General features: G+C 39.3%; 2 protein-coding genes across 7 annotated transcripts in view; both read right to left on the bottom strand.

Annotated features, from left to right (window-relative positions):
• col6a3 (collagen, type VI, alpha 3) overlaps positions 1-9230 on the bottom strand; it is a 65259-nt gene extending 56029 nt beyond the window's left edge. For all 5 annotated transcript variants that reach the window (XM_053233865.1, XM_053233868.1, XM_053233866.1 and 2 more), the window contains exons 1-11: positions 8703-9230; positions 7905-8501; positions 6857-7456; positions 6083-6682; positions 5285-5881; positions 4237-4836; positions 3463-4062; positions 2665-3261; positions 1617-2216; positions 843-1442; positions 45-641 (exon numbers count right to left, since the gene is read on the bottom strand). In XM_053233865.1, coding sequence (XP_053089840.1) covers positions 45-641; positions 843-1442; positions 1617-2216; positions 2665-3261; positions 3463-4062; positions 4237-4836; positions 5285-5881; positions 6083-6682; positions 6857-7456; positions 7905-8501; positions 8703-9225 — 6511 coding nt within the window. In that variant the 5' untranslated portion in view covers positions 9226-9230. The remainder of the gene's footprint in view (positions 1-44; positions 642-842; positions 1443-1616; positions 2217-2664; positions 3262-3462; positions 4063-4236; positions 4837-5284; positions 5882-6082; positions 6683-6856; positions 7457-7904; positions 8502-8702) is intronic.
• Positions 9231-9425: 195 nt separating this feature from the next.
• The window catches only part of LOC117597348 (collagen alpha-3(VI) chain), a 37675-nt gene continuing 22372 nt past the window's right edge, over positions 9426-24728 (bottom strand). The window contains exons 4-10 of one of the 2 annotated variants that reach the window (XM_053233870.1): positions 19698-20282; positions 16822-17403; positions 16125-16730; positions 12242-12838; positions 11556-12140; positions 10191-10796; positions 9426-10073 (exon numbers count right to left, since the gene is read on the bottom strand). In XM_053233870.1, the coding sequence (XP_053089845.1) occupies positions 9430-10073; positions 10191-10796; positions 11556-12140; positions 12242-12838; positions 16125-16730; positions 16822-17403; positions 19698-20282 (4205 nt within the window). In that variant the 3' untranslated portion in view covers positions 9426-9429. The remainder of the gene's footprint in view (positions 10074-10190; positions 10797-11555; positions 12141-12241; positions 12839-16124; positions 16731-16821; positions 17404-19697; positions 20283-24728) is intronic. The other variant, XM_053233871.1, reaches the window with a different exon arrangement.

Raw genomic sequence — 24728 nt, 5'->3', positions numbered from 1 at the left:
GTCTGTGCTGTCAGTTTGATCACTGTTGTTAAAATATACCTTACCTATCACTGTAGGTATCACTGGCATTACGTCTAGAAGTGCAGTGCTGAGAGTGGTGTAAAATTGCTGCTGGACACTGCCTAGGTCAGAGAGCTCAGAAACAGTCTGAGCGTAGGAAGGACCACTTGCAATTCTCTCAATTTCACTGCTCACATTCCTGGTGCCAACACCAAAAATTAAGACTCCACTCTCTTTCAGGGCAGAGGCCTGTTGATCAACATTATCTGTTGACCTTGATCTCCTGAGCAGAATGAGGACACTAGGCACACCCTGTTGATGTCTACTGCCAGCAGAGGCAGTGAACACATTTTCTCTCACATATTGGAGAGCTGACCCTGTGTTGACACGTCTCCCGCCTTTGTGCTTTACATTGCTGATGGCATTGAGGATTTCGTCTTTTGTTGAATAGGTATTCAGATAGAAATGCACCTCAGCATTTGTACTGTACTGCACCACTGAAACATGGTCCATACTCTCCTCAAAGTTAAATTTTTCCACTACCCTTTGTACAAAGTCAAGCATGGCAGGGAATCCATTCCTAGTCCCATCTGATCCATCCAGGAGGAAGACAACATCCTTTCTGGGAACCTCATAATCAACTAAGAAAGAAACAAATCCATTAACGCCAAAATATTTTGGTAAAATGCATCGGTTTGAATAAGCAGTAACAAAGAAACATTTACAATGAGTAATTTCAGTTTTGTTTCTAATGTAGGATCTGTTTATGAAGGTGACACACAATTTAATGAAAAGCACAGTCATGCTAATCAAAGTAATCTATCGCTTTCAGACAGTCATACCAAGAGAAGGCGGGGAGGGTGGAGTGATGGGAACTGCCACAGCCTCTATAGAAGTCAGAAGTTGCTCTTGGACATTTGGGAGCTCAGTGAAATCTGACACGGTCAGAGCAAAACGGGGGCCAAATGAAATTCTCTCAAGTTCGTTGCTATCAGAGTCCCTTGTTCCTATTCCGAAAATCAAGATTCCCAGATCCTTCAGCGCCGAAGCTGGGATATCGACATTGTCAAACGACCTTCCGGCACTCAACAGGATCAGCATCTGTGGTACACCCTCCAGTCGTCTGCTACCCGAGGAGGCAGTAAATACGTTGTCTCTGACGTACTGTAGAGCTGCCCCTATGTTTAGGGGCCTTCCTCCTTTGTGCCTCAAAGCTCTGACTGTGCCAAGAAGGTCCTCCTTTGTTGTGTATGTCTTAAGATAGAAATGGATTTCAGCATCTCTGCTGAACTGGACTACAGAAACACGGTCTTTGTTCTCGCCTACATTCAACCTCTCCACCACTCGTTGAACAAAGTCTATCATTGCCGGGAACCCATTCCTATTGCCGTCTGACCCATCCAGCAGGAAAACAACATCTCTCCTTGGTACACGAGCCTCAACTAGGGATAATTAAGGTTGAAAAATACAGAACATCGTAAAGAAGTTAACAATAGGCTTGCTGTGCGAAGCAGCAGTCTGACACATGCTGGATCGATTTTACTGACTGCTCTACATGTCTAGTAAAACTTAAAATAACTCTGGGGGAAAAAAAGGCCTCAAAATGATCGGCTTACCTATTGTTGTTGGAGAGATGCCTGTGGCTCCTACAAGTGCAGTGTTAATGATGGAGAGAAGCTGCTCTTGTACATTAGGGAGGTAAGTAAAGTCTGTCACTGAGAGTGTGGAACTAGGGTCATTTGAGATCTTCCGCAATTCATTGCTATCTGAGCCTACTGATCCCACAGAAAAGATCAAGACTCCAAGCTCTTTCAGGGATGAGGCTGGCACGTCGACATTATCAAATGACCTTCCTCCACTCAACAAAATCAATACCTGAGGAACACCCTGTAAACGTCTGCTTCCAGCCGAGGTGCTGAAAACGCTGTCCCTCACATACTGGAGAGCAATTCCTGTGTTCAGAGGTCTCCCTCCTTTGTGCCTCAGACCTCTAACGGTGTCGAGAATGCTCTCCTTTGTCGCGTATGTGTTGAGATAGAAATGCACCTCTGGATCTCTGCTGAATTGAGCTACAGACACATGGTCTCTCTCCTCTGATACATGCAATCTCTCCACAATGCTTTGAACGAAATCACGCATTGCTGGGAAATAATTCCTAGTACCATCTGAACCATCCAGAAGGAATACGACATCTCTCCGGTCAAATCTTTGGTCAACTACAGACAGTGGAATACAAAAAATGTCATATCAAACTTTCTTGGACAATTTTAAAAGTAACCTCTCTCCCATTCACAGTCTGTATTGTAGAAGAGTTGATTGAATTGCCTTGTCTTTTTTTTTTTTTTCTTTTTACACCATTTGGCAGGAGTAGCTTGGTGACCATGCAAGGTACCTGAGACCTGACTGCAAGGGGAATTGCACAATTGCATTTCGGCTACAATCGTAGAGATGGCCTCCGAGATCTAGGCCATGTGTGCTAGAAACTTTATAAAACATAACTACCATACTCTCGAAACGGACTGAAGTAGTCTAAAACCCTGGTAAAGTATCTGTAAACTTACCTCGTGCATGCTAAATACAATTAAAAAAAAGGTACATGGTATGGTGGAATTGCAAAACTGTCTGTGCTGTCAGTTTGATCACTGTTGTTAAAATATACCTTACCTATCACTGTAGGTATCACTGGCATTACGTCTAGAAGTGCAGTGCTGAGAGTGGTGTAAAATTGCTGCTGGACACTGCCTAGGTCAGAGAGCTCAGAAACAGTCTGAGCGTAGGAAGGACCACTTGCAATTCTCTCAATTTCACTGCTCACATTCCTGGTGCCAACACCAAAAATTAAGACTCCACTCTCTTTCAGGGCAGAGGCCTGTTGATCAACATTATCTGTTGACCTTGATCTCCTGAGCAGAATGAGGACACTAGGCACACCCTGTTGATGTCTACTGCCAGCAGAGGCAGTGAACACATTTTCTCTCACATATTGGAGAGCTGACCCTGTGTTGACACGTCTCCCGCCTTTGTGCTTTACATTGCTGATGGCATTGAGGATTTCGTCTTTTGTTGAATAGGTATTCAGATAGAAATGCACCTCAGCATTTGTACTGTACTGCACCACTGAAACATGGTCCATACTCTCCTCAAAGTTAAATTTTTCCACTACCCTTTGTACAAAGTCAAGCATGGCAGGGAATCCATTCCTAGTCCCATCTGATCCATCCAGGAGGAAGACAACATCCTTTCTGGGAACCTCATAATCAACTAAGAAAGAAACAAATCCATTAATGCCAAAATATTTTGGTAAAATGCATCGGTTTGAATAAGCAGTAACAAAGAAACATTTACAATGAGTAATTTCAGTTTTGTTTCTAATGTAGGATCTGTTTATGAAGGTGACACACAATTTAATGAAAAGCACAGTCATGCTAATCAAAGTAATCTATCGCTTTCAGACAGTCATACCAAGAGAAGGCGGGGAGGGTGGAGTGATGGGAACTGCCACAGCCTCTATAGAAGTCAGAAGTTGCTCTTGGACATTTGGGAGCTCAGTGAAATCTGACACGGTCAGAGCAAAACGGGGGCCAAATGAAATTCTCTCAAGTTCGTTGCTATCAGAGTCCCTTGTTCCTATTCCGAAAATCAAGATTCCCAGATCCTTCAGCGCCGAAGCTGGGATATCGACATTGTCAAACGACCTTCCGGCACTCAACAGGATCAGCATCTGTGGTACACCCTCCAGTCGTCTGCTACCCGAGGAGGCAGTAAATACGTTGTCTCTGACGTACTGTAGAGCTGCCCCTATGTTTAGGGGCCTTCCTCCTTTGTGCCTCAAAGCTCTGACTGTGCCAAGAAGGTCCTCCTTTGTTGTGTATGTCTTAAGATAGAAATGGATTTCAGCATCTCTGCTGAACTGGACTACAGAAACACGGTCTTTGTTCTCGCCTACATTCAACCTCTCCACCACTCGTTGAACAAAGTCTATCATTGCCGGGAACCCATTCCTATTGCCGTCTGACCCATCCAGCAGGAAAACAACATCTCTCCTTGGTACACGAGCCTCAACTAGGGATAATTAAGGTTGAAAAATACAGAACATCGTAAAGAAGTTAACAATAGGCTTGCTGTGCGAAGCACCAGTCTGACACATGCTGGATCGATTTTACTGACTGCTCTACATGTCTAGTAAAACTTAAAATAACTCTGGGGGAAAAAAAGGCCTCAAAATGATCGGCTTACCTATTGTTGTTGGAGAGATGCCTGTGGCTCCTACAAGTGCAGTGTTAATGATGGAGAGAAGCTGCTCTTGTACATTAGGGAGGTAAGTAAAGTCTGTCACTGAGAGTGTGGAACTAGGGTCATTTGAGATCTTCCGCAATTCATTGCTATCTGAGCCTACTGATCCCACAGAAAAGATCAAGACTCCAAGCTCTTTCAGGGATGAGGCTGGCACGTCGACATTATCAAATGACCTTCCTCCACTCAACAAAATCAATACCTGAGGAACACCCTGTAAACGTCTGCTTCCAGCCGAGGTGCTGAAAACGCTGTCCCTCACATACTGGAGAGCAATTCCTGTGTTCAGAGGTCTCCCTCCTTTGTGCCTCAGACCTCTAACGGTGTCGAGAATGCTCTCCTTTGTCGCGTATGTGTTGAGATAGAAATGCACCTCTGGATCTCTGCTGAATTGAGCTACAGACACATGGTCTCTCTCCTCTGATACATGCAATCTCTCCACAATGCTTTGAACGAAATCACGCATTGCTGGGAAATAATTCCTAGTACCATCTGAACCATCCAGAAGGAATACGACATCTCTCCGGTCAAATCTTTGGTCAACTACAGACAGTGGAATACAAAAAATGTCATATCAAACTTTCTTGGACAATTTTAAAAGTAACCTCTCTCCCATTCACAGTCTGTATTGTAGAAGAGTTGATTGAATTGCCTTGTCTTTTTTTTTTTTTTCTTTTTACACCATTTGGCAGGAGTAGCTTGGTGACCATGCAAGGTACCTGAGACCTGACTGCAAGGGGAATTGCACAATTGCATTTCGGCTACAATCGTAGAGATGGCCTCCGAGATCTAGGCCATGTGTGCTAGAAACTTTATAAAACATAACTACCATACTCTCGAAACGGACTGAAGTAGTCTAAAACCCTGGTAAAGTATCTGTAAACTTACCTCGTGCATGCTAAATACAATTAAAAAAAAGGTACATGGTATGGTGGAATTGCAAAACTGTCTGTGCTGTCAGTTTGATCACTGTTGTTAAAATATACCTTACCTATCACTGTAGGTATCACTGGCATTACGTCTAGAAGTGCAGTGCTGAGAGTGGTGTAAAATTGCTGCTGGACACTGCCTAGGTCAGAGAGCTCAGAAACAGTCTGAGCGTAGGAAGGACCACTTGCAATTCTCTCAATTTCACTGCTCACATTCCTGGTGCCAACACCAAAAATTAAGACTCCACTCTCTTTCAGGGCAGAGGCCTGTTGATCAACATTATCTGTTGACCTTGATCTCCTGAGCAGAATGAGGACACTAGGCACACCCTGTTGATGTCTACTGCCAGCAGAGGCAGTGAACACATTTTCTCTCACATATTGGAGAGCTGACCCTGTGTTGACACGTCTCCCGCCTTTGTGCTTTACATTGCTGATGGCATTGAGGATTTCGTCTTTTGTTGAATAGGTATTCAGATAGAAATGCACCTCAGCATTTGTACTGTACTGCACCACTGAAACATGGTCCATACTCTCCTCAAAGTTAAATTTTTCCACTACCCTTTGTACAAAGTCAAGCATGGCAGGGAATCCATTCCTAGTCCCATCTGATCCATCCAGGAGGAAGACAACATCCTTTCTGGGAACCTCATAATCAACTAAGAAAGAAACAAATCCATTAACGCCAAAATATTTTGGTAAAATGCATCGGTTTGAATAAGCAGTAACAAAGAAACATTTACAATGAGTAATTTCAGTTTTGTTTCTAATGTAGGATCTGTTTATGAAGATGACACACAATTTAATGAAAAGCACAGTCATGCTAATCAAAGTAATCTATCGCTTTCAGACAGTCATACCAAGAGAAGGCGGGGAGGGTGGAGTGATGGGAACTGCCACAGCCTCTATAGAAGTCAGAAGTTGCTCTTGGACATTTGGGAGCTCAGTGAAATCTGACACGGTCAGAGCAAAACGGGGGCCAAATGAAATTCTCTCAAGTTCGTTGCTATCAGAGTCCCTTGTTCCTATTCCGAAAATCAAGATTCCCAGATCCTTCAGCGCCGAAGCTGGGATATCGACATTGTCAAACGACCTTCCGGCACTCAACAGGATCAGCATCTGTGGTACACCCTCCAGTCGTCTGCTACCCGAGGAGGCAGTAAATACGTTGTCTCTGACGTACTGTAGAGCTGCCCCTATGTTTAGGGGCCTTCCTCCTTTGTGCCTCAAAGCTCTGACTGTGCCAAGAAGGTCCTCCTTTGTTGTGTATGTCTTAAGATAGAAATGGATTTCAGCATCTCTGCTGAACTGGACTACAGAAACACGGTCTTTGTTCTCGCCTACATTCAACCTCTCCACCACTCGTTGAACAAAGTCTATCATTGCCGGGAACCCATTCCTATTGCCGTCTGACCCATCCAGCAGGAAAACAACATCTCTCCTTGGTACACGAGCCTCAACTAGGGATAATTAAGGTTGAAAAATACAGAACATCGTAAAGAAGTTAACAATAGGCTTGCTGTGCGAAGCACCAGTCTGACACATGCTGGATCGATTTTACTGACTGCTCTACATGTCTAGTAAAACTTAAAATAACTCTGGGGGAAAAAAAGGCCTCAAAATGATCGGCTTACCTATTGTTGTTGGAGAGATGCCTGTGGCTCCTACAAGTGCAGTGTTAATGATGGAAAGAAGCTGCTCTTGTACATTAGGGAGGTAAGTAAAGTCTGTCACTGAGAGTGTGGAACTAGGGTCATTTGAGATCTTCCGCAATTCATTGCTATCTGAGCCTACTGATCCCACAGAAAAGATCAAGACTCCAAGCTCTTTCAGGGATGAGGCTGGCACGTCGACATTATCAAATGACCTTCCTCCACTCAACAAAATCAATACCTGAGGAACACCCTGTAAACGTCTGCTTCCAGCCGAGGTGCTGAAAACGCTGTCCCTCACATACTGGAGAGCAATTCCTGTGTTCAGAGGTCTCCCTCCTTTGTGCCTCAGACCTCTAACGGTGTCGAGAATGCTCTCCTTTGTCGCGTATGTGTTGAGATAGAAATGCACCTCTGGATCTCTGCTGAATTGAGCTACAGACACATGGTCTCTCTCCTCTGATACATGCAATCTCTCCACAATGCTTTGAACGAAATCACGCATTGCTGGGAAATAATTCCTAGTACCATCTGAACCATCCAGAAGGAATACGACATCTCTCCGGTCAAATCTTTGGTCAACTACAGACAGTGGAATACAAAAAATGTCATATCAAACTTTCTTGGACAATTTTAAAAGTAACCTCTCTCCCATTCACAGTCTGTATTGTAGAAGAGTTGATTGAATTGCCTTGTCTTTTTTTTTTTTTTCTTTTTACACCATTTGGCAGGAGTAGCTTGGTGACCATGCAAGGTACCTGAGACCTGACTGCAAGGGGAATTGCACAATTGCATTTCGGCTACAATCGTAGAGATGGCCTCCGAGATCTAGGCCATGTGTGCTAGAAACTTTATAAAACATAACTACCATACTCTCGAAACGGACTGAAGTAGTCTAAAACCCTGGTAAAGTATCTGTAAACTTACCTCGTGCATGCTAAATACAATTAAAAAAAAGGTACATGGTATGGTGGAATTGCAAAACTGTCTGTGCTGTCAGTTTGATCACTGTTGTTAAAATATACCTTACCTATCACTGTAGGTATCACTGGCATTACGTCTAGAAGTGCAGTGCTGAGAGTGGTGTAAAATTGCTGCTGGACACTGCCTAGGTCAGAGAGCTCAGAAACTGTCTGAGCGTAGGAAGGACCACTTGCAATTCTCTCAATTTCACTGCTCACATTCCTGGTGCCAACACCAAAAATTAAGACTCCACTCTCTTTCAGGGCAGAGGCCGGTTGATCAACATTATCTGTTGACCTTGATCTCCTGAGCAGAATGAGGACACTAGGCACACCCTGTTGATGTCTACTGCCAGCAGAGGCAGTGAACACATTTTCTCTCACATATTGGAGAGCTGACCCTGTGTTGACACGTCTCCCGCCTTTGTGCTTTACATTGCTGATGGCATTGAGGATTTCGTCTTTTGTTGAATAGGTATTCAGATAGAAATGCACCTCAGCATTTGTACTGTACTGCACCACTGAAACATGGTCCATACTCTCCTCAAAGTTAAATTTTTCCACTACCCTTTGTACAAAGTCAAGCATGGCAGGGAATCCATTCCTAGTCCCATCTGATCCATCCAGGAGGAAGACAACATCCTTTCTGGGAACCTCATAATCAACTAAGAAAGAAACAAATCCATTAACGCCAAAATATTTTGGTAAAATGCATCGGTTTGAATAAGCAGTAACAAAGAAACATTTACAATGAGTAATTTCAGTTTTGTTTCTAATGTAGGATCTGTTTATGAAGATGACACACAATTTAATGAAAAGCACAGTCATGCTAATCAAAGTAATCTATCGCTTTCAGACAGTCATACCAAGAGAAGGCGGGGAGGGTGGAGTGATGGGAACTGCCACAGCCTCTATAGAAGTCAGAAGTTGCTCTTGGACATTTGGGAGCTCAGTGAAATCTGACACGGTCAGAGCAAAACGGGGGCCAAATGAAATTCTCTCAAGTTCGTTGCTATCAGAGTCCCTTGTTCCTATTCCGAAAATCAAGATTCCCAGATCCTTCAGCGCCGAAGCTGGGATATCGACATTGTCAAACGACCTTCCGGCACTCAACAGGATCAGCATCTGTGGTACACCCTCCAGTCGTCTGCTACCCGAGGAGGCAGTAAATACGTTGTCTCTGACGTACTGTAGCGCTGCCCCTATGTTTAGGGGCCTTCCTCCTTTGTGCCTCAAAGCTCTGACTGTGCCAAGAAGGTCCTCCTTTGTTGTGTATGTCTTAAGATAGAAATGGATATCAGCATCTCTGCTGAACTGGACTACAGAAACACGGTCTTTGTTCTCGCCTACATTCAACCTCTCCACCACTCGTTGAACAAAGTCTATCATTGCCGGGAACCCATTCCTATTGCCGTCTGACCCATCCAGCAGGAAAACAACATCTCTCCTTGGTACACGAGCCTCAACTAGGGATAATTAAGGTTGAAAAATACAGAACATCGTAAAGAAGTTAACAATAGGCTTGCTGTGCGAAGCAGCAGTCTGACACATGCTGGATCGATTTTACTGACTGCTCTACATGTCTAGTAAAACTTAAAATAACTCTGGGGAAAAAAAAGGCCTCAAAATGATCGGCTTACCTATTGTTGTTGGAGAGATGCCTGTGGCTCCTACAAGTGCAGTATTAATGATGGAGAGAAGCTGCTCTTGTACATTAGGGAGGTAAGTAAAATCTGTCACTGAGAGTGTGGAACTAGGGTCATTTGAGATCTTCTGCAATTCATTGCTATCTGAGCCTACTGATCCCACAGAAAAGATCAAGACTCCAAGCTCTTTCAGGGATGAGGCTGGCACGTCGACGTTATCAAATGACCTTCCTCCACTCAACAAAATCAATACCTGAGGAACACCCTGTAAACGTCTGCTTCCAGCCGAGGAGCTGAAAATGCTGTCCCTCACATACTGGAGAGCCATTCCTGTGTTCAGAGGTCTCCCTCCTTTGTGCTTCAGACCTCTAACAGCGTTGACAATGCTCTCCTTTGTCGCGTATGTGTTGAGATAGAAATGCACCTCTGGATCTCTGCTGAATTGGACTACAGAGACATGGTCTCCCTCCTCTGATACATGCAATCTCTCCACAATGCTTTCAACAAAATCACGCATTGCTGAAAAATAATTCCTTGTGCCATCTGAACCATCCAGTAGAAGTGTTATATCATGCTTTTCATGTATTTTGCCTAGACAATGTATAAAAATGAACAACAATATAACCATTGTATAATCTGCACATTTTTGCTTTGTGATACACAAGTAAACTATTTATGTACATTTTATATGGCTTCGACATGACTCACCAATCACAGTTTCACTTTTTGTTGTGCTTTTTGACAAATCCTTTTTCAATGCTGCTACTACTTTCTCTTTGATATTTGGTAGGTGATTATAGTCATCCACAAAGAATGATGTTATTTCAGCTGAAATTTTTTGTAACTCCTGAGCATCTGTGTTTTGTGTGCCTATTCCAATTATTGAGACTCCAGCATGTTTGAGGGCAGTGACTGGCTCATCAATACTGTCTTTTGATTTCCCCCCAGACAGGACAATTAGTATTTGAGGGACTCCTTCATGCTTTCTACTGCCAGAAATTGCAGCAAATATATTATTTTTAACATACCAAAGAGCAGAGCCTGTATTAAGGAGTCTTCCTCCTTTGTGTGTGAGACCCTTAATAGCATTTAATACATCTTCCTTTCTTAGAAATGAATTTAGATGAAAATTGGCAACTGCTACGTTGCTGTACTGAATTAGTGCAATTCTGTTCTCATTTACTCCAATAGTGAGATTTGAAATAACATTGTACAAAAAATCACGTAATGCTTGAAATCCTCTTCTAGTATTGTCTGAGCCATCCACAAGAAAAGCAATATCTCTTTTCAAATCTTTACTTTGAAATTGATTGGCTGAGGAACAGAAAACAAAAGGGAATTTCATTTACAAAGTTACTCGGCTACATTACAATGTACAAAGTCTACAAATACTCTCACACTGTCACTGACCACTTTATCCTGGTCACTCACTCACTCACTCACACTCAATTTCACTTCATCATGGTCAGGGTTTCCGGAGCCTATCCCGGGAACACTGGGTGTCAGGCAGGAATACATTCTAGATGGGACACCAGTCTATCACAGGGCACCATGCACACATACATTCACACAGACTTTTACACCTATGCACAATTTATCCTAGCCAATGCACCTAATGCACTATACTGGTTGGATAGTTTCTAAATTATGAAAATTAGGGATAACATATGTGTATGGCACTTGCCATTAATATGAGTCCGCTTTGCACTTTCCATTTTCTGACTTCCAACTGAAGAGCTAAAGACAATGCATGGTTGTCTTCCATTCTATGGTCTGATTTTTTATTTTTATTTATATTTTTTTTTACTGCAGGCACTTTACAGCAAAGCCTCGTAAGTGCCAAACCCACTCCAGGGCAGATATACTAAAGAAGCAGAAGCCTAAAAAAACACCCTCCAAATGCCAACAAGTGCCAAATTATACTCAGTGGAAAATTTACTTGTTCTTAATAAGACACATGTTGTTCTTAAAGAGATATATATTTAATTTGGGTAGGCACACACAGATTTTCCTAATCATAGCAGGGAAACACATACGAAATAATCAGTGTGCTGTATTTATAAGAGTTCTTACCCTCAGATGTTGTAAACTTCACTGAACTTTCTTCAACACCGGTGATAGAGGCAACTATTTCATAGGTGCTGTCAAGGAAGTTAAAGTCAGGGATCGAGAAGGCATATGCTGGTGTAGAGGACATTGTCTGTAACTCCAAAGCATCAGCATTCCTTGTTCCAAAGGTAATGACTATTATTTTACTTTCCCTTAATGCTTGAGAAGCACCTCTGATATCATCATTTGATCGTCCACCAGAAAATATGTACAGTATCTGACGTGTTCCCTCAAGATGTCTGCCTCCAGATGATGGAGTGAATACATAATCTTTAATAAACTGGAGGGCAGCACCACTGTTCAGTGGCCTTCCTGCTTTGTGTTTAACAGATTGTATTGAACTCTGCACTTCATTCTTGGTTGAATATGAGTTGAGATAAAAATTGGCAGTAGCATCTCGACTGTACTGGACCAGGGCAACCCTGTCACCACTTTCTTCTACATTGAGATTTTCAACAATCTTTTGGACAAAGGCACGGATTGCCTCAAAGCCATTTTTAGCATCATCAGATCCATCCACAAGAAATACAACATCGCTTTTTATAGATTCTAGAATTAGAAGTGACAAAATACTTTGTCTTACAATATGAGCAATTACAGTGTAATGTATAAAAAGATATAAATGAAATAAAAAGGGCACCATCTCTTACCGAAAACTGAAGGAATGTTGGTTGCCACTTGTTTGTTTGATACTTCTTTTATTAAAGACAAAACATCCTCTTTAATTGTGAAAAGGTTATCAAAGTTAACAATAAGAAAGTAATTTGGTTGATAGGATATTGTCTGCAGTTCAAGAGTGTCTGCATTTGGTGTACCAATACTTATTGGGAAGACTCCAATTTCTTTTAGGGCTTTAACTGGGCCTCTAACATCATCCCTAGACCGTCCTGCACTCAGCAGAACCAAAATCTGTGGTACACCCTCTAAACGTCTGCTCCCTGAGAGGACCGAAAAGACGTTATCCTTTACATATTGTAAAGCTGCCCCAGTATAAAGTAGTTCTCCACCTTTGTGGCGCAGGTGTTTTATACTGTCAATAACTTCATCTTGCCTTGAGAAGTGTGTGTTCAAAAAGAAATCAACAGTTGCATTGTCACTGTACTGGACCACCGAAATACGATCTCTGTTCTGCCCCAAGCTTAACCTTTCTGCCAAGAGCAGGATAAATCTTTGCACACTTGAGAAACTTTCCTTAGTGCTGTCAGAGCCATCAATTAAAAAAACAACATCTTTTTTTCCACCATCTGCTGTAAGAAAAAAAAAGCAATACAGTCAATTCACGTTTCTGAGACATGTTTCTGAAGACATGTTTCTGAAGCATCATATGCAGCAGTTACACTTCCATTTTATCAAGCAGTTTAAGCCACAGCATTTCAATTCCCTGAAATCACACAATCATGCTTTCTATTCATTGTTAACTGTCATGGTTTGCAATCTGTAGTTTCATAGAAAAGTGTTTGGAAGTGATGCTCATGGTTAATCAGGAAAAAAAGACAAATAGACAGTTTACGCATTGCACCAAACTGTCTTAAGCCATGTTTTTTTTAAATGTGTTGTAACAGCTGGCCCAACTTTGGTTGTCCCGTCCCCTGTTTTATTGACATGGCTGTCAATTTGGACGTTAGTTTTACGATTAAAATGAAGTGTGCTGTCATGCTGGTAGCATGTGTGGACTAGATGTGGCCGGGATTGTTGCTGAACAATGTAATAAGTAATGTGATGCTGAATTAAGTCATGTAATAAGTAATGAGTTCCAATGTTGAGTGGCACAATGTTTGACTGTTTTAGTGCTGCTGCTGGACCACGAACATCATCCTGAGATCTCCCACCAGTTAGCAGAATAAAAATCTGACAAACAAGGCTCTAATAATAGAAGATGGAATAAACATGTTCTACTCCAGTGTTTAAAAAATACCACCTCTTTAGTTTTGGTGGATTTGCAAGTGAGTTTAGAAAATTTTGCTTTGTGACATGTGTATTTAGCAAATGGGTCTGGAAATGGGCCTGGGTTTGTGTGCTGTACTGAACGACAGACACAGGTCTCTATACTGTCCTATACTGGGTTTTTTAACCACTCACCACAAACTGACACAACGTATTAAATCCAGTTCTGTGTGGTTAGACACATCCAAGAGATGGACGATATCTTTGCACCTAAATCACCTGAGATACAAATTCATTCATTTATTTTTCCTTCAGTATCTGCTCCATCCTGGTCAAGGTCATGGTGGATTCAAAGCCAATCACAGTAATGGCAGGTGCAAGTCAGAAACATGCATCTTGGATGGGAGGCCAGTCCATCTCAAGGCACCATTCAAACACACCTACAGTCAATTCAGCATAGTCAATCCACCTTTCTGCATGTTTTGGACAGCTGAAGGAGAACCCGGAGGAAACCCAAAAATGGGAAGAACATGTAAACCTCCACAGAGACAGTAACCCAAATTCAGGATTAGGAGACCTTGGAGCATATAAATTTGCAGTGAAGCTCCAAGCCATTGAGGAAAGCAGAGTTTGAAGAAATGTTTCTGCTCATAGAAAATAAACAACGATTAGGAAATCATTGACTCAAGGAGTCTAGAATTTAGACTGTAGAGCAAACATCCAAGATTTAGAAGCAGAGTTCACCAGAAACAAACAGATCACAAAAAAATCTAAGTGAATAGGCCATGCTCCCTCTTAATAGCATTTTATTTATCCAAATTGGAATAGAAAGAGTTATGAGATCCTCAGCAGAATCGGTCATGTCATCACAAGAACTTCCACTTGTCATTGCAGTCAATAGCTGAGGCACTCCACTCTTGTGTTTCCTTCTGGAGGCAGCAGTGAAAAAATTCTACATGATGTACAAGAGAGCTGAACCAATAACTCTTCCCACCTTCTCTTTCTGGCTCTCATGCATATTATGAAATGCACTAAAATGCCTTCACTATTGCTACTGCAATTTGAACACCATCCTTGTTAGTGTCCATTTCTTTAGGCATTCTTCGAATATAGTCAAGAATAGCAGGGAGTGATTTGTTAGAGTTGTCCAAATCAAATCAAATCAAAGAAGAAAAACTGTCTCATTTGTTGTTTCCTGGGTTGGCCAAGATCTCAGGACAGACAGACAAAAAGATATTGGTTTTTTATTTTTTAAAATTCTAAGGGGTTCTATTTGATGTTAGTCTGTCTTGCATTAAAGAATATTTGGTGGAGAATATAAGAGCAAAGTACGTGGGCAGCCAAATTAATGAGGGAGGAGCAATACAAGAGACAGAACCTCCAAGACAAAGAATCCTCATAGACTGTACACCTTTACAAAAGAAAACAGACCCATTGAAGAAATGACAGAATTTCCAAGAGATGCACCTTAAATGTCTATTTTAGTCATTTAAAATTTTAACAATTTCTCCACACCAGAAAATTTTGTTCCAATAAACAAATCCTGAAGACTTATACATAGTATATTAGTGAGAATTATTACCTTGTAGATAAGGTAGGATCACGTAACAGCCAAAGCAACACTCTTCAGGGATGAAACCAGTTGTGGATGAATTAATGGAAGTTCATCAAACTAATTAACCTGATGTGTAAAGCTGGTTTGAAATTAAATTGCATACAACTATTTGGATATGCATTCTCAAGTGTCACACAGAAGGCAGAATTTCATGAAAGATTAGGAAGGCAATCCAAAAAAAATGCAACTCCATAACAGAGTCAAAAAACAGGCCAGGTGATCAGCAAACAGACTTTACAAGGGCAAAACAAAGAGCAGAGTAAATATGAAACAAAGTCAGGAAACCAGAAACCCAGCACAAGATCAAAGGCTTAGAATCATTGCTAGGCAAAGCACTAGGAGACTTTTTTTTGAGACTTCACAAAGTCTGAATTAAACTCTGGGATATTTGTAGCATGTGCATTTGTAGTATGAGTGTTTGTAATTATAAGTCCGGTGAGCTTCTTGTGAACAGGTTTGTAGTGGAAATGGAGTCAGACTTGGCCATGTTGTGCTGAGGCAGTGAATTCTGGGAGTTGGAGTTCACAGCTGAAACCAGCCGTAATATGATATCAACACCAATGGTCATTAATACGAAAAGATGGCAGGGCCTGTGACTTCATCACTAAATAGCCTGCTAATGAATAAAATGAGTATCTGAAGAATACTTTGAAGCTGTCTACTCCCAGAAAAGGAAATCCACACCAGATGCAGTGCAGCACCAATGTTTGCTCATCTTCCATCCTTGCATTAAAGAACTCATAGCATTTACAACATAACTTTTGGATATGTATCAAGATAAAAAAAAGTACCCTTTGAGTCATCACTGTATTAAACCATAGAAACTCTGTCCTCCTCCAAACTTTCAAACTGTGTTGAAATAATATTTAGAACCATCAAAACCATCCACCTTTTTTTCTTCCTGGGTGGTTCTGATGTTCCATTTTACTGGATTAAATTAAAAGACTGTGAAACAAAAGATAAAAATACTACATGCTATATTAATCACACACAACTGATACATCAGTGATAAATCAGAAATAAAGTTTCCTTACCTTGCTCAAGAATGATATCCAGTTGTGTCTTTGGCAGACTAACATAGCTATTAAGCTTTTGCTGGACTGTGTTAAGCTGGCTGAATTCTTTCACATTGAAGGCAAATGATGGATTGTGAGAAATAGCTGCAATCTGTTTGGAATCTGCATTTTTCACACCAATACCAAACGGTACCACTCCTTCAGTCTTTAATGCACCGGCAGGTTCCTTTACACTGTCCCTTGACCTTCCTCCAGTCAAAACAATCAGAAACTGGGGGACGTTTTGGGCTGCTCTGCCCCCAGAATTTGACGATAAAATTGTGTTTTTCATGTATGTTAATGCAGCTCCAGTATTCAGACTCCTGCCGCCAACTGGGCTAAGCTGCCTTAGAGCCCTCAAGACTTCATCTTTTGTTTTGAAGGTGTTTAGGAAGAAATTAGGAGTTGGTCTCTCACTATGTTGGACAACGGCAATTCTTACTTTATTACCAGCAACATCAAGGGGCTCGATTACTTTGATTATGAAGTCACGAATGTATGAAAAATCTCCTCTAACAGCATCAGAGCCATCTATCAGAAATGCGACATCCCTCTCACCACGATCGGCAGCTGGAGGAGAAGTAACTGTTGAATAGAAAAAAATAACCAAAAAAATTAATTTTGCAACATATTTTTAGGCCTTTTGAAATATTTATCAACAAAAACTGGAACTCACCAGGCTCTCCAACTACAGTGGTAAGTGGTGTCATAATTATTGGAGCAACCCTTGACAAGTCGGCAAAGCTGTTTTCATAGTATGCCAGATTTTCAACAAAAGCAATTTTCTTCAGTTCACTCTCCTCCACCTGGCCAACACCAACAGCAAAGGTCAAGACTCCAGCCAGTGCTACTTGGTCTGCAATGCTGCTGACCTCATCTTGAGATGGACCGCCAGTGATTAGTACCAGGACCTGCTGGATTCCTTGTCTCCTACGAGAACCAACTGATTCCTGGAAATGGTTTTTTAGAGCATAACTAAGGGCTGCCCCAGTATTCACTGCATTTCCTCCCATTAATCTTAACTGAGCGATGTTATCAAGCACTTTTCGTTTGTTGTCATGAGAATTCAGATAGAACTCTGTCCTTTGCCCCTCAGCAAACTGGATCAGGCCGATGCGTACTCTGTCAGGTTGAACGTCCAGCTGGTTAACAATACTGGAGATGAAGTCTCGTACAGCAGGCAGATTAGCATTTCCAACATAATTGGATCCATCAACCAAGAAGACAATATCCCTAATTACACTCAGGACTTGTATGTCTGTTAATGTGTGAAGACAAATTGCAATTAGAATTATATATATGTGGTGTCTTGGTAAATAACAGCTGTTTTTTTTTTAAATTGACATCCTAAAAGTAGATTTCACAGATAATGGCCTTATTACAGTTCTCAAAGCATACAACATAATTTACTGAATTAGAAAGAAACAGATTACTAAAGTTATATTCCAATTAGATTATTCAGTGTTAGAAACAGCATTTGTGATTTATTTTAGTACAAGAATGCTTTTTAAGATAAGATGTTGATGAAAATGCCCAGTTCTTCAATAATTCAAAAGTGTTATTTTCAACTTGATTTATTAGTATTGTTATACTTCTATGCTTTAAATTTGACTTCTACTTATTATGAGTTTATTACGACTGCGTTTTAGGGCCACTGTATTAAAAAAAAAAAAAAAAAAAAAAAAAAAGATTTAGAGATTGAAGTCATAATAATTTGAGAAAAAAGTTATAATATTATGGGAAAAAAGTTGCAATATTTTGAGAATAAAGTCATAATACATATGACAAAATGATACATTCATGTGTTAGAGTGAGGGACGCTGAAGATTTAGTTATTCTTTCTTATGTTGATGGACAAATCACAGGCAGTGGTCAACGAGGGTGTGTATATAAATAATAATTAAAAAAAATAAATAAAAATACACACACGCACCCATGCAGAGTGTAGCTCTATATATATATATATATATATATATATATATATATATATATATATATATATATATATACATATATATATATATAATCATAATGCATTGCTGTACTGTTAACAAATGTAACCATTGATATTCTTGAAGATGACCACTACCTGCCATTTCTCTTTCAACAAAACAGACAATTTCTGCCATGCTTGTGTGGTACTTTCTTCTAAATAAATGCAATTTCTTGCACAGTCATTTAAAATTTCTAACATTAATAAATACAGTTGGGGTCATAAGTTTACATACATCTTGCAGAATCTGCAAAATGTTAATAATTTTTAATAAAAATAAGAGCGATCATAAAAAGTGCATTTTGTTTTTTATTTATACTCTGAATAAGCTATTTCACATAGCAGATATATACATATAGTTCACAAGACACAATAATAACTGAATGATCAACGACTGTTTTTACACTTCGTCACTTCACTTCACTTCACTTCACTTTTATGTTTTGTGATAGTTTGTGTTACGCACTACATTAAGAGCCGGGGGGGTGTAGAATTTTTAACAGGATGATTGGACAGAAATATCTTACGTAGCTTCTGAAGGGCAGTACTAAATGAAAAAATAATTTCTTTAACAATTTACCCTGATCATCCTGTTCAAAAGTTTACACCCCCCTGGCTCTTAATGTAATGTGTTGCCTTTTTGAACATCAGTGAATGTTTGCACCTTTTGTAACAGTTGTGTATGAGTCCCTCAATTGTCCTCACTGTGAAAGGATGGATCCCAACATCATGTAGCCACTGTTGGAAAGGGGTCAAATATGCAGAAGATGCTGGAAAAGCAAAGAATGTACAGGACCTGGAAGATTTTTCTGGAAGAACAGTTTAACTGCTCAAGACAAAAAGGGACTCATGAACAACTATCTCAAACCATAAAAACAGTCACTGATCATCCAGGTAACACACACAGTATTAAGAATCAAGCGTATGTAAACTTTTGCACTGGTTCATTTGTGTAAATTCAGTTATTATTGTGTCTTGTGGGCTATACAGAATGTAAACATCTGTTATGTGAAATAGCTTATTCAAGGCAGTACTAAAAAAACCAAAATGCATTTTTTATGATCCCTCTTAGTTTTTTAATTATTAACATTTTACAGACTCTGCAAGGCGTCTGTAACCTTATGACCCCAACTATATCTGTTGCAGATGCACCAGAAGATAGGTATTTCTTTATTTTTAAAACAACATTTTATTTTCAGTGCTCTGATATGTACCATTCTGAATTTTTCTTCAAATATTATGATTTTATACTCAAAATATTACACTTTTTTTCTCAAAATATTACAACTTTATTCTCGAAATCTTATATTTTTATTTTTTAACAATGGCCCTAAAACACTGGTGTGTATATAAAAATAATTTAAAGACACAAAGTATATATAGCTGTATTGGTGAACATGGTGGCGTTGCTTTTTTAAACTGTCCTACTACTTTCCAAGCTTAAACTGATGAGTAATAATTCTTAGGGACACATGCATTCTTATGATACCATCATGAATAAGTGGCAATAAAGTGCTTAAATTTAGATCCTAGATGTTCATATATAATTTTTTTTTTACCTGGGTCAGTTGGCGAAACAGGACCTGAAAGTGTTGATAGTGCAGACACAACTTGTTTGGGGTTGCGCTGTAACTGACGGAAGTCCTTATACATGAAGACAAAGCTTTTATCAAAAGCTATCTGCTGAAGTTCAGCTTCTTCCGCAGCCCGAGAGCCAGCAGCCAAGGGCAAGACACCCATTTGTTGCAGGGCCTCAGCTGGTTGCTGGACACTGTCTTTGGACTTTTTGCTTGAGATCAGCAACACAAGCTGGGGCACACCTTCTCGAATGCGGCTTCCTTTTTCAGGTATCAGCATGTTGGTTCTTACAAAGTCAAGAGCGGCACCAATGTTGACCTCAGCTGACTGTTTAGGTTTAATTCGGGCAAGGGCAGAGATTAGGGATTCCTTTGAGCTGTATGAGTTCAGGTCAATTTCAAGTCTTGGTGTGTTGGAAAACATAGTCACTCCTATTTGCACCTGGTCAGGTCCAATTGGCATTGTGTCAATAAATTTTCTGATGAATTCACGAATTGCATTGACTAATGTGGGGCCCATGCTGCTGTCAATGAGAAATATTATATCTCTTTTCGAAACAGCCAATTCTGAAATGAAAAAAAGCAAAGTAACATGTAATTTTTTTTTCCCAAGTATAATGTTTATTATACAGAGAACTCATCACTTTTCATATTATTGCCAATGTTACCATTTTAGTTCCCATTTAAAAGGTCTGTAACTGGTTAACTATGGTTTGGAAAAACCACTGTGTCTTTCAAAACTCTGGGATTGTCTTTAAATGATATTTTAGTTAAACCCATATTGCTTTTTTTTAAAAACTTTTCTTATTGGTATAAAACATTTGCATGGCTATAACTGACTGCAACTGTATATTTAATACAACTTATAAAATAAACTTCTCCAACCTGGTTATCTTATGCCCATTTATGTAGATATTATGACAGTTATTTTCAATTTTTTTTTTCAGCATTAGTTCACCACAAATATAATCAAAACAGCCTACTGAGGCTATGAGGAAATACATGCTTTTTAAGAAGTTACTAGATGTAAGATTGGTAACACTTTAAAATACAGAAACCTGTATTAATTTTCAATATTTCATACATTACTAAGAACTGTCCAAACCCGGAAAATTATTTTTATGGGTTATGTTTTCGATTTAATACAAAAATTGCACTCATCAGTATTCAGATCTTAGATTTACAGAATTAAGCTCTGTTCAGATGTTACTCAAGAGTTACACATGTGGGGTGGAGTTTTCCTAAATCAGAGATGTGTCTATGTGCAGGAAACTGACCCTGGACTTTATTCATGCACAATATTGGTCTAATTATATTGATTATTAAGTTCAGCACCACTGTCTTTCAAGTGGATGTAACCACAATATTTTTTGGGCTGTAATCACTTTAAAATTGATGGAATGCCATTTGAGGCAAATATCAAACACAATATATGTCCAAAAGCAGGAGGACACCAGACCATCATACCATCATATTTGCTGCTATTACAGCCACCACTCTTCTTGGAAGTCTTTCCACTAGATTTTGGAACATGGCTATGGGGATTTCCCCATTCAGCCACAAGAGCATTAGTGAAGTCGGGCACTGATATTGGGCCAGGAGGCCTGGGGCACAGTCTTCATTCCAATTCATCCCAAAGTCAGTGGGCTCTTTGCAGGGCACTCCAGCCTTGGCAAACCATTTCTTCATGGACGTCACTTTGTGCACAGGGGTGTTGTCATGCTGGAACAGTTTTGGGCTAGGCCCCTTAATTCCAGTGAAGGTAAATTCATCCTCAGTGGGGTCAATTCATTCTTCAAAATGAAGAATTTTGTATTCATTGCCCTCATCCTCCAAAGAAGATGAGTTGTTTCCAACTTCATCTTTGCTGTATTGTTCGAGGAGATTCTGTAGAACATGAAGTGCCATCTTCCAAATCTTGAAGTGAAACTGACTATACCTGACTGGGCTTTTGTTATATTTACAGCAGCCATTTTCATATATGTGTTTTTCATACATGCTTTGCACCACCCAGGAATTAGCATACCATTTATAATGTGAATGCCACTTTTCATGTGTAGGAGTGACTATCACACTTCCAGCTTGGAGATTTTAGAGTAATGGAACTCTCAGTCTTTACTTGTTAGCAAGTAAATTCAGCCACAAAAGCATTAGTGAGGTCAGGCTCTTGTTAGCAAATAAAGGCTTCCATAGGTGTTTTCATTACGTTTGCTTAATGACATTACATGATTTAGTAATACATAAAAGAAGAAATTTCAGAAATGAAATGCTGACATGACAACTCTAAGCGTTAAAGTTACAGCATACAAAGACATTCTAGACCGTTGTGTGTGCTCAACTTTGCAACAGTTTGGGGAAGGCCCACATATGGGTGTGATGGTCAAGTGTACCAATACTTTTGGCCATGTAGTGTACAATAATATTGTCCCTTTAGAGTTTTCTTTTGTACAGAGGAAATCAGAGAAGATGGAATTTTAATCTCAAGAATAGAATTTTATGTAGAACTTCACAGTACTGTTCTGCATGTCATAGGTAACTATGCAGGAACTAAGCAGGGATCGATGAGTAGTTCTTCACTAACATGTACATTAGTTAGTACATTAGTTTGTATCTACTAAAAACTACTAAGTAATTACTTAGTATGTATGTTAGTAGGGGTTCACAATTAACTAAGCAGTAATTACCGAGTCTTAAGCAATAATTTCTGAGTCTTAAGCAATAATTTCTGAGTCTTAGAACTATGGCTCTTTTATAATAACTACCAATTAAGTGCTGATCACATCAACACTAATTCCCAATATCTAAGCCGTACCTGCCTTCTAGAGTTCTACTACCTAATATATCTGAACCTATTCCAGTACCTCAATGTCTAAAATGTAAATGCCTATATGAGTTATTAAGGGTCTCCTCAGAGAAGTACAGGGTCAGTGCATTGTCTTTATTGAGACAGTGTATAAAGAGAGAAATTGACAACAATAACCTACAAAAGTATAATGCTGCAATGTAACAATGTAGAAATGAGTTCCAAATATTCCCCATTAACATACCTTCACTTTTACATAACATACTTTCAAAAGTGTTGTAAATAATTTACTTTTAAATAACAAAACAGGAACACTTCAGTAATTAGTAATGAATTACCAATTGCCAGGGCTGTCAAACTCATTTAAAGGTTCTATTTACTTAAAAAAATAAAATAAAATAAAATAAATAAATAAATAAACTGAACAAACATTAACATTTGCACACTGTTTGCACATATTACATACAATGTAGAAGGGCAAAAAAAACTGTTTTTTTTTTAAAAAAAGAAAATCATGAGAAGATAATGTCATAATTTTATCATTATGTGAATCATTAATGTTTTATATTCATTTAATGTTTTACCTTGGTTATCATTTCTTAGCCTATTCAAATCTTAGTAGAACCCTGCAATTTTCAACAAAATTTTCAATGTTTTTTACACAGAATTTCCAATGACTTCCTCTTTACTAGCAGCAAGGTCTCACAAAAATCATTATATGAGACTATAAGACCAACCAGCACACTCGTAACTTATACGGAGTCTACTTGTTATTTGTAAGTACTTTATGATCACAAGGCTTCTTTAGAATCTCACGTCAACTTGTCATGCTGTTTCCGTACGGACCTAATTTTTCCAAACAAGCAAAAAAAAAGACTGTCGCCATATCCAGTAATGAATAGTGAGTCCTTCTCTTTCTCTTGTCGATTGGGTGAGCAGATATCTGCTATGATTTGTTGGAGTAATATTTGTGCATTTTATTTCATTTATTTGTGAATCTCATTTTATATCTGTGAAATTCTTACTGTTTATTTGTGGTTCTTGTTTTATTTTTTTATTTGTAAGATACAAATAAAATCTAAAATCTAAAATATTGGAGATTATTTTTGTTTTACACAGAATCGTGAGAAAAACAACAACAGGATGTTTTTGTTTTTCACACCATTATGAGTAAACTCTAGAGAAGGTTGTGCGTGAAATTCCCAGGAGATCAGCAATTTCTGAAATACTCAAACCAGCCCATGTGGCACCAACAATCAAAGTCACAGAGATTACATTTTTCTCCATTCTGATGTTTAATGTGAACATTAACTGATCTCCATGATTTTATGCATTGTGCTGGTGCCACATGATTGGCTGATTGGATAACTGCATAAATGATCAGGCGTACAGATGTTCCTATTAAAGTGGAGGGTGAGTGTGTGTGTGTGTGTGTGTGTGTATATATATATATATATATATATATGTATATATATATATATATATATATATATATATATATATATATATATATATATATATATTATATAATATACACACACATTGTACCTACACTATATTACAGTATATTGGAGTTAAAAATTAAATAATGAATATTCTTCACCAGGGAAAGAATACTTCTTTCATTGACCACAGTTACTGTAGGTCAGGAGCATAGGACCAAAATTTGGGCCCCAGGCACAGTTGTGTGCCCATTCAACCTCCAAATGCAATAAATTAACACATTTATTGCACTGCATTTATTTAGGAGGTTGGTACACGGTATCTGTGACACTACAGTGCCTGTTTTAAAAAGTTTAAAACAAAGCTTTTCAACAATTTTGAATTTTCAACTATTTTTCACAGATTGGTTATAAGTCTTTACTCAGTAGTTTACAGCCCAATGTTGAAATAGCTTTTCCTCACAGCACTGTTCTGTTGTCACTGCACCTATTGTACTGTGTATTCACTGTTCTGTGATTTTATTTGGTGTATTTATCGTCTCACGCTGTTGTGTATTTGCACTTTGTCTTGTGAACTGTACTACTGTACTGTTCTGTGTTGCACCATGGTCTTGGAGAAATGACATTTCATTTGATGTATACCAGCTATATATAGGAATGACAATAAAAACCCACTTGACTTGACTTTAGTAATCTAAACAGTTTCGCAACAGGAAACCTGCATAGCTTACTTTCTGCCCATGATCACTGCATCTCTCTCTCTCCCTT

Source organism: Pangasianodon hypophthalmus, chromosome 5, assembly GCF_027358585.1.
Source record: "Pangasianodon hypophthalmus isolate fPanHyp1 chromosome 5, fPanHyp1.pri, whole genome shotgun sequence".
Classification (NCBI taxonomy): domain Eukaryota; kingdom Metazoa; phylum Chordata; class Actinopteri; order Siluriformes; family Pangasiidae; genus Pangasianodon; species Pangasianodon hypophthalmus.
Note: the sequence above shows the minus strand (reverse complement) of the source record. Positions and strands in the feature narration are given on the sequence as shown.